Source organism: Pelophylax lessonae (genome assembly GCF_965119305.1).
Source record: "Pelophylax lessonae genome assembly, chromosome: 7".
NCBI lineage: Eukaryota > Metazoa > Chordata > Amphibia > Anura > Ranidae > Pelophylax > Pelophylax lessonae.
The window spans coordinates 11,706,309-11,721,491 of NC_138774.1; the positions used below are offsets into that span (position 1 = coordinate 11,706,309).

General features: G+C 38.0%; 1 protein-coding gene across 2 annotated transcripts in view; it reads left to right on the top strand.

Annotated features, from left to right (window-relative positions):
• The window catches only part of LOC309559919 (protocadherin-11 X-linked-like), a 2,238,392-nt gene that overhangs the window by 370,317 nt on the left and 1,852,892 nt on the right, over positions 1-15,183 (top strand). The window contains exons 4-5 of one of the 2 annotated variants that reach the window (XM_082263376.1): positions 11,305-11,394; positions 14,304-14,900. The exons of the other annotated variant lie outside the window; for it this stretch is intronic. Coding sequence (XP_082119502.1) covers positions 11,305-11,376 — 72 coding nt within the window. The 3' untranslated portion in view covers positions 11,377-11,394; positions 14,304-14,900. Of the gene's footprint in view, positions 1-11,304; positions 11,395-14,303; positions 14,901-15,183 lie in introns of those variants that run through there. 2 annotated transcript variants of the gene reach the window in all.

Sequence of the window (15,183 nt, forward strand, 5' to 3'; positions counted from 1 at the left end):
GTGAACCTATAGACTGTTCTAGTCTACCTTTACTTGTGCTCAAACCCACTTCATGGTCCCTAGCTGTGAACCTATAGACTGTTCTAGTCTACCTTTACTTGTGCTCAAACCTACTTCATGGTCCCTAGCTGTGAACCTATAGACCATTGGTGTCCAACCTTTTGCTTTCTTTGGGCCACATTAAGTGTAGAAAAATGTTCTCGGGCCGCATATAAAATATATACTATAGTTAAGGTATATAAGTAATAAAACGCCGCCGCGCCCTTCCCACGCTGCTGCGCCCCCCCACCAGCACTAATTTAACACAACTAGTGGATGATCCCCTCCGAGGCAGCCTCTGCCTACAGTTAGTTGGAAGCTGCTGTGGCTGTGCCCCCCGACTCAATTTCCTTCCTCCCCAGCAAAAAAAATAAATAAAATTGTCAGGGGACAGTGGGCCGCATTGCCTGCGGTTCTGGGCCGCATGCGGCCCCTGGGCCGCAGGTTGGACATGCCTGGCCTATAGGTTCACGGCTGGGGACCATGAAGTAGGTTTAAGCACAAGTAAAGGTAGACTGGAACATTCTATAGGTTTACAGCTGGGGACCATGAAGTAGCAGAAATAAAGGTCGATTGGAACAGTCTATAGGTTCATGGCTGGGGACCATTAAGTAGCTTTGAGCATAAGTAAAGGTCAACTGGAACAGTCTAAAGGTAGACTGGAACAGCCTATAGGTACACAGGTGGGGACCAAGAATTAGGTTTAAGCGCAAGTAAAGGTAGACTGGAACATTCTATAGGTTCGCAGCTGGGGACCATGAAGTAGCAGAAGTAAAGGTCGATTGGAACAGTCTATAGCAGGCATGTCCAACCTGCGGCCCAGGGGCCGCATGCGGCCCAGAACCGCGGGCAATTCGGCCAACTGTCCCCTCACATTTTTTTTTTTTTTTGCTTGGGAGGAAGGAAGTCGAGTCGGGGGCACAGCCACAGCAGCTTCCAACTAACTGTAGGCAGAGGCTGCCTCGGAGGGGATCGTCCACTAGTTGTGTTAAATTAGTGCTGGTGGGGGGGCGCAGCAGCGTGGGAAGGGCTCGGCGGCGTTTTAATACCTATATACCTTAACTATAGTATATATTTTATATGCGGCCCGAGAACATTTTTCTACACTTAATGTGGCCCAAAGAAGCCAAAAGGTTGGACACCAATGCTATAGGCTGTTCCAGTCCACCTTTACATGTGGCATCCCATACTTCAACCCCCTTCCTTTTACAAGTTTCTTCAGCAATAAAAACTAAAAAGACATTCCCTAGACTAGTGGTGGCGAACCTCTGCACCCCAGATGTTTTGGAACTAAATTTCCCATGATGCTCAACTACACTGCAGAGTACTTCATGTTCCGCAGTTGAAACTATAGACTGTTCCAATTAACCTTTACTTATGCTCAAACCTACTTATGGGCCCCAGCTATGAACCTATAGACTGTTCCAATCGACCTTTACTTCTGCTCAAAGCTACTTCATGGTCCCCAGCCATGAACCTATAGACTGTTCCAATCGACCTTGACTTCTGCTCAAAGCTACTTCATGGTCCCCAGCTGTGAACCTATAGAATGTTCCAGTCTACCTTTACTTGTGCTTAAACCTATCCGATTCCCCAACCCCCTTCCTTTTACAAGTTTCTTCAGCAATAAATACTAAAAAGACATCCCCTAGACTAGCGATGGCGAACCTCCGCTCCGCAGATGTTTTGGAACTACATTTCCCATGATGCTCAGCTACACTGCATAGTGCATGAGCATCATGGGAAATGTAGTTCCAAAACATCTTGGGTGCCAAGGTTCGCCATCACTACCCTAGACTGATCAATGAGCCGGAGTGTATGGGCTGTTGCTGTGTGCCCAGTTGCCTCTGCGCTGTTGGGGAAAGAACATGTAAACTTACAGTGGCCCCTTTGGCAGTAGGGCTACAGGTAGAATGCTAACCACTACACCACTGTTCTGTATATGGGTTCTCTGCCATATAAATGGTAGTCATCCTGCCCCCCCCCCCCCACCACCATTCACTCAGCTGTAAAGGATACTGATGCACTGCACAGCCCCAGAGCCGTATGTACCAGCAATGGCAGCAAACAGGGACTTGATATTATACTGTACTACAGTGTCCCCAGTATATTAATCAGGCACAAAGTGTCCTGTAGTCATAGTGCTATAAATTAGTTCCACTATGTTAAGCATCATCAGTTGATGTATTTGAGGATTAAGATTTTTTTTTTATTTTTTTTATTTTTTTATACGGCTATAAAGAGATGAAAATATATTACAGCCAGTCCGAGTCATCTGTTTACATTCTGCTAATTTAATTGAACCGTGTGAGACATTGTATCAGTGCCAGGAAATGAATATATATTATATCCCGCGGGGACACAATTAAAGAAACAGAGATGCTAGATTGGATAGCCCCAACATGGGGGCCTTGTGAGGATTTTTAAAGTGACTCTGTCACAAAGATGAAACGTTCAAGAAGAAATAAACTGGATCTGAGCACCACAAATCAACAGCACTATTTAATTCATTGATCATAGTCAAAGCAAACTCCCCCATCCATCCATGTCACCATGCTTTATTTTGTTTAGAAATCACTTTGAAAAACACCCCCCCCTAGCCATTCTAGCCCCAGCCATCTTGAGTAAGGGCAGAGGATTCATGTAGCATTTACTTCCATCTGCCCTTATCTCAGGCATGCAAGCAGGAGGGTGTGCTTAGTTGAGAAAGCCCTCTCTATACATGAAGACTTCTGAGATGTATGACATCATTTTGGTCTAGGCAAGAAACCAGGAAGAACTGAGGAATTTTTTGGAGTAGAGGTATGCAGCCTTTATAGCTTTGTGCCAGTGGCGGCTCGTCCATTAGGGGCGCAGGGGCGCCGCCCCCCTATCCATGTGTCCGGCCCCCTATTCCACATGCAGGGCACCGGACACATGGATTCCAATGGGGGATTTTTTTATTTTTTTTTAAGCCTGTGATTAGAGCCAGAGGCTCTAATGGGCTTCAAAAAAAGGTGGGCTCGGGAAGCAGAGCAATGTGCCCTGAGCCCACCCAGTTGTGTGACAATAACAAATTAATATTCACTATTGTCACATGGATTCTTCTCCTGGCCAATCAGGAAGTGGGTCCTGAGACCTGTTTCCTGATTGGCCGAAAGGAGAAGCCATGTCATTGGCCAAGGAGGAGGAAGGAGACGCAGGAGACTGAGGGGGAAGCCGCCACCACTGCCTGCTCTCCACATGTCCAGGGTGAGTGACCTGGCGACTGGGGGGTATATGGTGTGTGGGCTGGTGTGGCCTGGGGGGGTATGGTGTGGTCAGTCTGTCGCCCCACCGGCCCATGGAGCACCAGCTGCCACTGCTTTGTGCTGTGCAAAGTGTATGTGTCTGTGAAAGTGGTGTATGCTCCATGGATGCAAAGTGTGCGGGGCACATGGGCCCGAGAGTTGGTTGGCCCACTGTGCTCTCACAAATTGCACAACAATGGGGAAATGCCAACCCATGTCCATCAGGCATGGCAATGATCAGTTCAGGTAAGTGCAGAAACAGTTTGAACTCACCTGGGCTATCCCACTAGAAAGCTGGCAAACCTGACAACCAATCATAGGCAGCTGAGGCATCCTCCAACCCGCAGCATGCCCCATGCATACGCGCAGGGCATGGAATGCCTCCGCCAACTATTATTGGCTGTCGGGTTTGACAGCCTCCCAGAAGGATAGCTTGGATGGGTTTGGACTCGTGTCCAAACAGACTGGAGTTCATTGGGGAGGAGACTGAAGGGGTTGGTTCCCTATTTCCAGGGGGAGTAGTGGCGGCCCGTCCATTGGGGGAGCAGGGGCGCCACCCCCCATCCATGCATCTGGCCCCCTAATTTACATGCAGGGCGCCGGACGCATAGATTGCGATGTTTCTTTTTTTTTTTTAAGCACGTGATTAGAGCCAGAGGCTTTAATAGGCTTCAAAAAAGGGTGGGCTCTGGACGCAGAGCACTGCGCCCTGAACCCACCCAGTTGTGTGACAGTAGCGAATGAATATTCGCTATTGTCACATGGATCCTCCACCTGGCCAATCAGGAAGCGGGTCCTGAGACCCATTTCCCGATTGGCTGAAAGGAGAATCCATGCCATTGGCCAAGGAGGAGGAGGAGGGGGGAAACGCAGGAGACTGAGGGGAAGCCACACCCGCCGCTGCCTGCCTGCCCTCCACATGGTGAGTGAGCCAGCGACCCGGGGGAGGGGGGTATGGTGCACAAGCTGGCGTGGTCCGTCTCACACCCCCCCCCCCCCGGCCCATAAAGCACCAGCCGCCACAGAGAGAGAGTAGGATTGGGGCAATTGCTAAGGCCAATCCCCATTTTTTTTCTCAAGCAGGAAGGCCAATCTGCTTTCAGAAAAACACCCTTGGTCCATTACATTCTGGACTCACAGGAAGTGAACTGAAGGATGCTCTAGCCATCATTCAACCCAGAAGATGGGTAAGTCTGCAAGAACAGCAGCAGAAATAAGGTGAGTATTTAGGCAAAAGTTTCTTTTATTTTAAAAGTAATGGGACAATCAACTGGAGTTCAAATACCCAGGTAATGATCCTTGCAGTGATTACCAAGTGTGCCTGCTGTCTTTATACGGTGCGTCTTGTACCTTAGATATTGTGCTTTCAGATTGAAAGATATAAATACCTGATATTACTTTCTATATTCACAGATGGTATACCATACCACACATGTATTACATATAAAAAGATTTCATCTTCAGATTTTGTTGGAAATTGTATTGACAATAATGGCTTTTCTCATTCCATTCTTCTAAATTCCATTGATTTTCTGCTAATATTCAACAATTTATCACAAATCCGAGACCGCAGACATGTCATCTGGTATTATCGCCCCATAAAATGTACAATAACGGCCTTTCAGATCATAATCAATGGGGACTTATAACTAAAAAAAACGATCATAGCCTTCTACTTGAATAATACAAACCCACATCTATTCCTCTGGATACCTGAACATACTGCAAATGAATGTTTCGTTTCAACTTTATTTTATACGTTTTCCTTTTCTTTTTTTTTTTTTTGTTAATTCAGTCTGTAGATTTACATGCATAATGTTTGCGCTAATGCCTCTTAATTACATTCTGTTTCCGTTTAAGTTTTAATTTTGAAACAGTATCGCTTGACGAAACTGGTATTTAGTATAATTAGAGCAAGGTAGAACATTCTATTCTTTTTAATTAATAATTATCTCAAAGCTTTAGATTTTAAACACAATTTATATTTTTTTGTTATTGACAATACGTCTTTCTGAAAGGAATACAAACTTTGGGATATTTATATTTTTTAATTAAAAAGTGTCTCTTGTGAGATATTTCTCTATTTACAGTATCTCACAAAAGTGAGTACACCCCTCACATTTTTGTAAATATTTTATTTTATCTTTTCATGTGACTGAAGAACACTGTAGAAATGACACTTTGCTACAATGTAAAGTAGTGAGTGTACAGCTTGTATAACAGTGTAAATTTGCTGTCCCCTCAAAATAACTCAACACACAGCCATTAATGTCTAAACCACTGGCAACAAAAGTGAGTACACCCCTAAGTGAAAATGTCCAAATTGGGCCCATTTAGCCATTTTCCCTGAATGGGGAGCAGGTGTGTTAAATTTGGTGTTATCACTCTCACTCTCTCATACTGGTCACTGGAAGTTCAACATGGCACCTCATGGCAAAAGAATCTCTGAGGATGTGAAAAAAAGAATTGTTTCTCTACATAAAGATGGCCTAGGCTATAAGAATATTGCCCATACCCTGAAACTGAGCTGCAGCACAGTGGTCAAGACCATATAGTGGTTTGCCAGGACAGGTTCCACTCAGAACAGGCTTCCCCATGGTCGACCAAAGAAGTTGAGTGAACGTGCTCAGCATCATATCCAGAGGTTGTCTTTGGGAAATAGACGTATGAGTGCTGCCAGCATTGCTGCAGAGGTTGAAGGGGTGGGGGGTCAGCCTGTCAGTGCTCAGATCATACACCGCACACTGCATCAAATTGGTCTGCATGACTGTCATCCCAGAAGGAAGCCTCTTCTGAAGATGATGCACACAAAAGCCGCAAACAGTTTGCTGAAGACAAGCAGACTAAAGATATGGATTACGAGAACCATGTCCTGTGGTCAGATGAGACCAAGATAAACTTATTCGGTTCAGATGGTGTCAAGCATGTGTGGCAGCAACCAGGTGAGGAGTACAAAGACAAGTGTGTCTTGCCTACAGTCAAGCATGGTGGTGGGAGTGTCATGGTCTGGGGCTGCATGAGTGCTGCCGGCACTGGGGAGCTACAGTTCATTGAGGGAACCATGAATGCCAACATGTACTGTGACATACTGAAGCAGACATGATCCCCTCCCTTCGGAGACTTGGCTGCAGGGCAGTATTCCAACATAATAACGACCCCAAACACACCTCCAAGATGACCACTGCCTTGCTAAAGAAGCTGAGGGTAAAGGTGATGGACTGGCCATATCTCCAGACCTAAACCCTATTGAGAATCTGTGGGGCATCCTCAAAAAGAAGGTGGAGGAGCGCAAGGTCTCTAACATCCACCAGCCCTGTGATGTCACCATGGAGGAGTGGAAGAGGACTCCAGTGGAGCTCTGGTGAACTTCATGCCCAAGAGGGTTAAGGCAGTGCTGGAAAATAATGGTGGGCACACAAAATATTGACGCTTTGGGCCCATTTTGGACATTTTCACTTAGGGGTGTACTCACTTTTGTTGCCAACGGTTTAATGGCTGTGTGTTGAGTTATTTTGAGGGGACAGCAAATTTACACTGTCATACAAGCTGTACACTCACTACTTTACATTGTAACAAAGTGTCATTTCTTTTGTGAGAAACTGTGTGTGTGTGTGTGTGAATATATATATATATATATATATATATTTGATTTTTGATTTAGCTTTGGATAGAATGGCTATAAAATTTGGATGTGGATCCTGCACATGGTTGTACTTACAATTGGCATGCAGGGGTGGAAGTGGGCCCTTCAATTTTCTTTTTTTATAAGTTATGTTGGAGACGTGTTCAGAATGTGTCTCAGCGCCATGTGTCTTTTAGGTCCAGCCCTTGATTGGTTGTATCAGCCTTTCTCAAACTTTTCAACACAAAGGAACCCTTAAAATAACTTTCCGGTCTCAGGGAACGTTGATAAAAATAACTATATCTACAACTCATGATACATTAGTGTGATGGTTAGTGGGAAGAATTCCTGCCTACGTAACGCACAGTTGGGCCCTAATGCCACCTGTATGCATACTTGCATCAGCATGCTCCATTGTTCTGTCCTGAGAATGCGCTCACTGCAAACTCTCAGCACAATAACCAAGTTGTCACTGACAACTCCTGGTCACTGTCTATAATCAGGAGCAGGCGGGTGGAGTTTCTAATCTTGTGACCACTGCAACAGCCAATCATAGTGGTCACATTATCAGGAATGCCACCTCCCAGCTTACATCACCCCTTAAAAAGCCAGCAGCAACCAGTGCTAAGAGGTTAAAGTTTATTTTTCTTTATTTTACAATGTCCCAAGATAAAAAAAATAATGCTAATAATTTTAAAAACAGAGATGTGTTATTAAATATTCATTAAATTGTCAAGAGACTAAATATTTTAAATGTTCATAACCTTCTGTATTTTTTTTTTTGTATTTATTTATTTTCTAATAATAATAAAATAGTTAAGAGACTAAATATTTTTTATTTTTTTGTAACATTTTGTATTTTTATTTATATATTTATTTTTAATCAAGGCTGTTATGTTATGAACAAGAGAAAAACAAAGGAGATACAACTGGGCTTCACTGTGTGCACTAAATACTATTTCTTGGTTTATAAAAATTGACCACATAAATTAATTTTGGCTAATAAAATAATGTTTTGAGATTAGGAAATAAAATATCAGATGACAGTAACACGTTTATACAATAATATATTTATAGGATACCAATGTAAGTCCTATTTATAATATAAGCTATATTTATTGTAGTAAAGTATTATTTCCTGGCATAGCTGATAAATTTAAGAACCACATAAAAGAGTTGAGAAAATTCTAAAATTTGTATATTTTAATTTAGGTTACTTGTTACCATTTCATAAAAAAGTTTTATATTATGGTAAGTGGCAAGGTTTATTTTATTTTTCTATTGTTTTATGGCAGCCCTAACTTGAGGTTGTGGACTTGAGAACTGTGGTGCCATTGGCTATTGTATGTTTATAACTAAATGATACGGTTACCAGAAACTCTTGATTTTTAATACTATAGACCCATCAGTGTAACAAAGTGAAATCAATATCAATCATACATTATGTTTTACGTCTTCATAGTTTGGATAATAATTAACTGTTCCTCTACAGTTCGTCAAAATCTAAGTCGACTTGGCATATGTTATGTAGTCATGGTTTCTCTGTTCTTGGGGCTTCAAAATGAAATATTTTGATCTGGATTTATTCTGAATGACTTTGATACGTTTATTTTTTTATTTTTTTGTTTTATCAAGGCTAGGCTTTTCACAGATGTGAATCATCAAAATTGGGAAACTTTCAGTTTCAAGTGTAATCATCCTTGGTCTTCAAAACACAAAATATTAGTATTGAAAAAAAAGTTTGTATATATATATCTATATATATATATATATATATATATCTAGATCTAGATATATATATATATATATCTATATATATATAGATAGATAGATAGATAGATAGATAGATAGATAGATAGATAGATAGATAGATAGATAGATAGATAGATAGATAGATAGATAGATAGATAGATAGATAGATAGATAGATAGATACACAGGTGCATCCCAAAATTTTTGAACCATCTAAAAGTTCATTTATTTCAGTAATTCAATTCAAAAAGTGAAACTCATATATTTTATATAGATGTGTTACACACAGAGTGATATATTTCAAGCATTTCTTTCTTTTTATTTTGATGATTATGGCTTACAGCTAGTGGAGGAGAGCATATTTAAAAGAAGAAAAACTACCACAAGAGGACACAGTTTTAAATTAGAGGGGCAAAGGTTTAAAAAAAAATATGAGGAAGTATTACTTTACTGAGAGAGTAGTGGATGCATGGAATAACCTTCCTGCAGAAGTGGTAGCTGCAAATACAGTGAAGGAGTTTAAGCATGCATGGGATAGGCATAAGGCTATCCTTCATATAAGATAGGGCCAGGGACTATTCATAGGATTCAGATATATTGGGCAGACTAGATGGGCCAAATGGTTCTTATCTGCCGACACATTCTATGTTTCTATGTTTCTATGTTTCTATGTAGTGACACCCCAAAATTCAGTATCTCAGAAAATTAGAATAATTCATGAGACCAATAAAAAAAAAAAAAAAATTAATACAGAATTGTTTGCTGTTCATGTACAGTATAGGATGCACGCAATACTTGGTCAGGGCTCCTTTTGTATTAATTATTGCATCAATGCGGTGTAGCCCAGGTTGCTTTGATAGCGGCCTTCAGCTCGTCTGCATTGTTGGGCCTGGTGTCTTTCATATTCCTCTTGACAATACCCCACAGATTCTCTACGGGGTTTAGGTCAGGCGAGTTTGCTGGCCAATCAAGCACAGTGATATACCATGATCCTGTGACCAGGTATTGGTAGTTTTGGCAGTGTGGACAGGTGCCAAGTCCTGCTGGAAAATGAAATCAGAATCTACATAAAGCTGGTTAGCAGAGGAAAGCATGAAGTTCTCTAGAATTTCCTGGTAGAGGGCCGAGCTGACTTTGGACTTGATAAAACACAGTGGACCAACACCAGCAATTGACATGGCTCCCTAAATAATCACTGACTGTGGAAACTTCACACTGGACCTCATGCAACTTGGATTCTGTGCCTCTCCCCTCTTCTTTCAGACTCTGGGACCTTGATTTCCAAATTAAATGCAAAATTTACTTTCATCCAAAAAGGGGACTTTTTACCGCTGAGCAACAGTCCAGTCCTTTTTCTCCTTAGCCCAGGTAAGACGCTTCTGACGTCTTTCCTTCAGGAGTGGCTTGACACAAGTAGTGCGACAGTTGTAGCCAATGTCCTGGATACATCTAAGTGTGGTGGCTCTAGAAGCACTGACACCAGCCATAGCCCACTCCTTGTGAATCTCCCCTAAATTCTTGAATGGCTTTTGCTTCACAATCCTCTCAAGGCTGCGCTTATCTCCGTTGCTTGTGCACCTTTTTCTACCACACTTTTTCCTTCCACTCAACTTTCAATTAATACGCTTGGATACAGCACTCTGTGAACAGCCAGCTTCTTTAGTAATGACCTTTTGTGACTTACCTTCCTTGTGAAGGGTGTCAATGGATGCCTTCTGTACAACTGTCGAGTCAGCAGTCTCCCCCATGATTGTGTAACCTACTGAACCAGACTGAAAGGACCATTTAAAGGCTCAGGAAACCTTTACAGGTGTTTTGAGTTAGCTGATTAGTGTGACATCATGAGTCCAAATTATTGAAATTTTTTACAATATTCAAATTTTCTGAGATACTGAATTTTGGGTTTTCACTAGCTGTAAGCCATAATCACCAAAATTAAAAGAAATGCTTGAAATATATTATTCTGTGTGTAATGAATCTATATGATATATGAGTCTCATTTTTTGAATTTAATTACTTAAATAATTTAACTTTTTGATGATATTCAATTTTTTTTTAAATGCCCCTGTATGTGTATATATATATATATATATATATATATATATATATATATATATATATATATATATATATATATATATATATATATATATATATATATATATATATAGTACATGGTATAGATCCTCATTTTATATGTCTTTCAAAAAAATCAATGTACACTTCCTGTATGTAGAAGTATTGGTTACATATTATTTGTCATGCCTTTTTTTTTTTTTTTTTTTTTGCTGAATTTTGTTGAAATATTAATATTATAAACTATTTGTGTAAAGGTAAAGAACTGTTGTACAAAATTAATCAGCCAGTGCTCTCCTGTATCTGTGGATAGCCTATCTCTGTAATTGATTATCTACAACCTATTAAAGCTGGGTTATTTTCTAAGGGAGATGCAATACATGTGCTTACAATTTTTAAATGCAGCACAATGTGGGTGGTTTACTATGAATTACACAAAATAGGATTGCATTCCCAATTGAATTGTGTTAGTAAATGGACCCAAATGTTATATAATATATATTTTTTCTGAGCTCCACCTCACCTTCATCTCTTACCTTTATTTCAGCCGCTCCGCTTTCATTGGATTCTTGACAATGCAGCGTCAGTTAATGTTGGACAGCCAACAGCGGTGTCCTGATCACTGTTTGCTGTCTTGGTGAGTTCTCCAAATCCTAGAAACTCTTGACAAAACTTTTCTTTCTTACTGACCCCTAACACCCATTAACCTTAAAAGCCATTTGTAATTTAGACAATTCGCAAAGAATACCAGACACCGTCATTGTTTGGTGTTGAACTTTTCTATCAGTTCAATTCTCTTAGTTTAGTTCAGAGATCCAACTTTGGACTTTTTTAGATGACATCTGTTTCTTCTCTCTTAGTTTAGTCTCTAGATAAAACTTTTGATTTCTCAGATATCATTTTGTTCTATTATTTTAGTTTTGTCCATAAAGCACCACCTCTCTTTAAAAATTGTATTGATTCGGGAATAACAAAATAATTTATAGTTAATAGTATAAAACCCAGATACATCGATGATATACCTAGCATGAAAATTGCACATTTTATTAATACCTTGCTTGTAGAAACTTTCTTAGGTTTTTATATAATTGCTAAATCTACAACAAAATACCAGTATTCATTCCTCTAGATTTCCAACACTAATAAGAAACACAATTTGTATTTTTCTGATACTATTTTTTTTTAACTCGTAAAAGATGAATGTATTTAAAGCTTTTATAGATCCAACGTTAGACTTTCTCAAATGTCATCCATTTAGTCTCTCTTAGTTTAGTCTCAAAATCAAACTTTTGATTTCTCAGATATTATTTTTTTCTATTCTTTTAGTTTTGTCCATAAAGCACCACCTCTCTTTAAGAATTGTATTGATTCAGGAATAACAAAATCATTCATAGATAATAGTATAAAACCCAGATACATCGATGATATACCTAGCATGAAAATTGCACATTTTATAAATACGAAGCTTGTAGAAACTTTCTTTTAATATAATTTTTATATAATTGCTAAATGTACAACAAAATACCAGTAATCATCCGTCTAAATTTCCAAAACTAATAAGAAACAAAATTTGTATTTTTGCAGATATATCAAAGATAAACCTAACCTGAAAATTGCACATTTTATTATTAGTTACTTTGTAGGAACTTTCTTAGGATTATTATAATTGCCAAATATACAACAAAATACCAGTAATCATCCTTCTAGATTTCCAACTCTAATAAGCAACAACATTTGCATTTGTCTGATACTATTCATTCGTTTTTTAACCCATAAAAGATAAATGTATTTCAAGCTCCTTACTTTCTCAGAACTTTCTATCAGTTCAATTCTCTTAGTTTAGTTCAGAGATCCATCTTTGGACTTTCTCAGATGTACATTAACTCTGCTCTTAGTTTAGTTCAGAGATCCAACTTTGGACTTTTTCAGATGTCATCCATTTCTTCTCTCTTAGTTTAGTTCTAAGATCAAACTTCAGATTTCTCAGATATCCGTTTGTTCTATTCTTTTAGTTTTGTCCATAAAGCATCACCTATCTTTAAAAATTGTATTGATTCAGGAATAACAAAATCATTAATAGTTAATCGTTTAAAACTCAGATACATCGATGATATGCCTAGCATGAAATTTGCACATTTTATTAATATGTAGCTTGTAGAAACTTTCTTAGGTTTTTATATAATTGCTAAATCTACAAAAAAATACCAGTAATCATCCCTCTATATTTCCAACACTAATAAGAAACAACATTTTTATTTTTCTGATACTATTTATTATTTTTTTAACCCATAAATGCAGAATGTGTTCAAAGCTTCTATAGATCCAACTTTGGACTTTCTCAGATGTCATCCATTTCTTCTCCTAGTTTAGTCTCAAGATCAAAATTTTGATTTCTCAGATATTATTTTGTTCTATTCTTTTCATTTTGTCCATAAAGCACCGCCTCTCTTTAAAAATTGTATTAATTCAGGGATAACAAAATTGTTCATATTTAATATTTTAAAATGCAGATATATTGAAAATAAACCTAACCTGAAAATTGCACATTTTATTATTAGGTACCTTGTAGGAACTTTCTTAGGATTATTATAATTGCTAAATATACAACAAAATATCAGTAATCATCCTTCTAAATTTCCAGCTCTAATAAGCAACAACATTTGCATTTGTCTGATACTATTTAATAGTTTTTAATCCATAAAAGCTAAATGTATTTCAAGCTCCTTTATATCAAACTTTGAACTTTCTCAGAACTTTCTTCTCGCTAAGTTTAGTTTCAAGATCAAACTTTGGATTTCCCAGATATCATTCTGTTCTATTCTTTTAGTTTTGTCCATAAAGCACCACCTCTCTTTAAAAATTTTATTGAGTCAGGAAAAACAAAATAATATTTAATAGTTTATAATGCAGATATATAGATGATATACCTAACCTGAAAATTGCACATTTTATTAATATGTACCCTGTAGAAACTCTCTTAGGATTATTATAATTGCTAATTCTACAAAAAATGATTCTCCCTCTAGATTTCCAACCCTAATGAGCATCAAACGTTGCATTTAATAGTTTTTTTAAATCCATAAAAAAGGCATATATTACAATCTTCTATAGGTAGAAAGGTTAATCAATTATCAAGAGGTCCGCAGATGACTTTTTAAAAAGTTCAGCCTAATGAATGGTTAGAGATAAGCTATGATAGAAGGTTTTAAAAATATATAGGAATACTGTAATCGCCCTACCCCTTTTTTTTTTTACCCCAGTAAAGTGACTGTATTTTGTTATATAATAAATCAACTTAATTATCAGTGACAATGCAGATTTGGAAAATGTGTTTTAGCTATGACCTTATTTAATGTTGACCAACTTATTTAATGTTGACCAACCTTTTCAGATAGTCATGACAATGCAGAGTTGGCAAACAGTCTGAAGTAGAAATGACGATGTAGAGTTGGCCAACTTTTTCAGCTGTTAATGACGGTGTAGTGTTTGGTGAAATGGTTCGGGGGAGATTTTTTTTTTTTCTCATGCTGTTTCTCTGTTTGCCAGCTCTGACACCGTCGCCGCATCCGAGGTCATGTACTGAGGTCGTTTGCATACACAATGACGTTAATCCAGCAAACATGGAAAAATGGAAACAGCACGAGAAAAAAAGATTCCTTCTCTGTCTGAAGAACTTTTATTTGGATGTGGAGAGACGAACCATTCCAGCAAGACTACCCAAAGGTATCCAGAGCAAGACAACTTTGTCTTTTTCACCCAATGATGGACAACAAATTTTGTGTCATACTGTAGTCATCGAAAACCAAGGTAGAAATATAAATATATATATATATAAAATGGACTTTTCCTGTCACTCATTTTGAGAGGCAGTTATAAATAAAATAGTGAATTGTTTTCAAATATTGCTTGTAAAAAAGAAAATCGAAAAAAAAATTCTGGCTTTTTGTTTTTATTTATTTCTATTTATATAATCTGGTTGTCAAATATTGAATTAGGGAGCAATAAAACATATGCATACATTAAAAAAAAAAAGAAAAAAAAAAAAGAATGTAATGTTCTTTATACTTAAACTTTTTATTGAAGATATGTTTAATACAATGTATATTTAATAGCTAAGTGTGTGACCTTAACAGATTGCTAATTTGCTGACATTCCCTTTACTTTTCTTTAAAAAAAATAAAATAAGAAAAAAAAAGGATATTTCTCTACGGTATATATATATAAAAAAATTGAATTGTATTTTTTTCTGTTTAAAACTTTTTCTGATTTTCTTTTTTTTTTTTTTTCTTCCTAATCCTTATGTTTATTTAAAAACAAACCATGTTCCAATTTAACAAATATATTGCTCAATAAAGTGTCAGCATTGTTTATTATGGTTTTTGTCATTTTTCTGAAACATTTGTTATTTCACATTTATGCTTCTAAA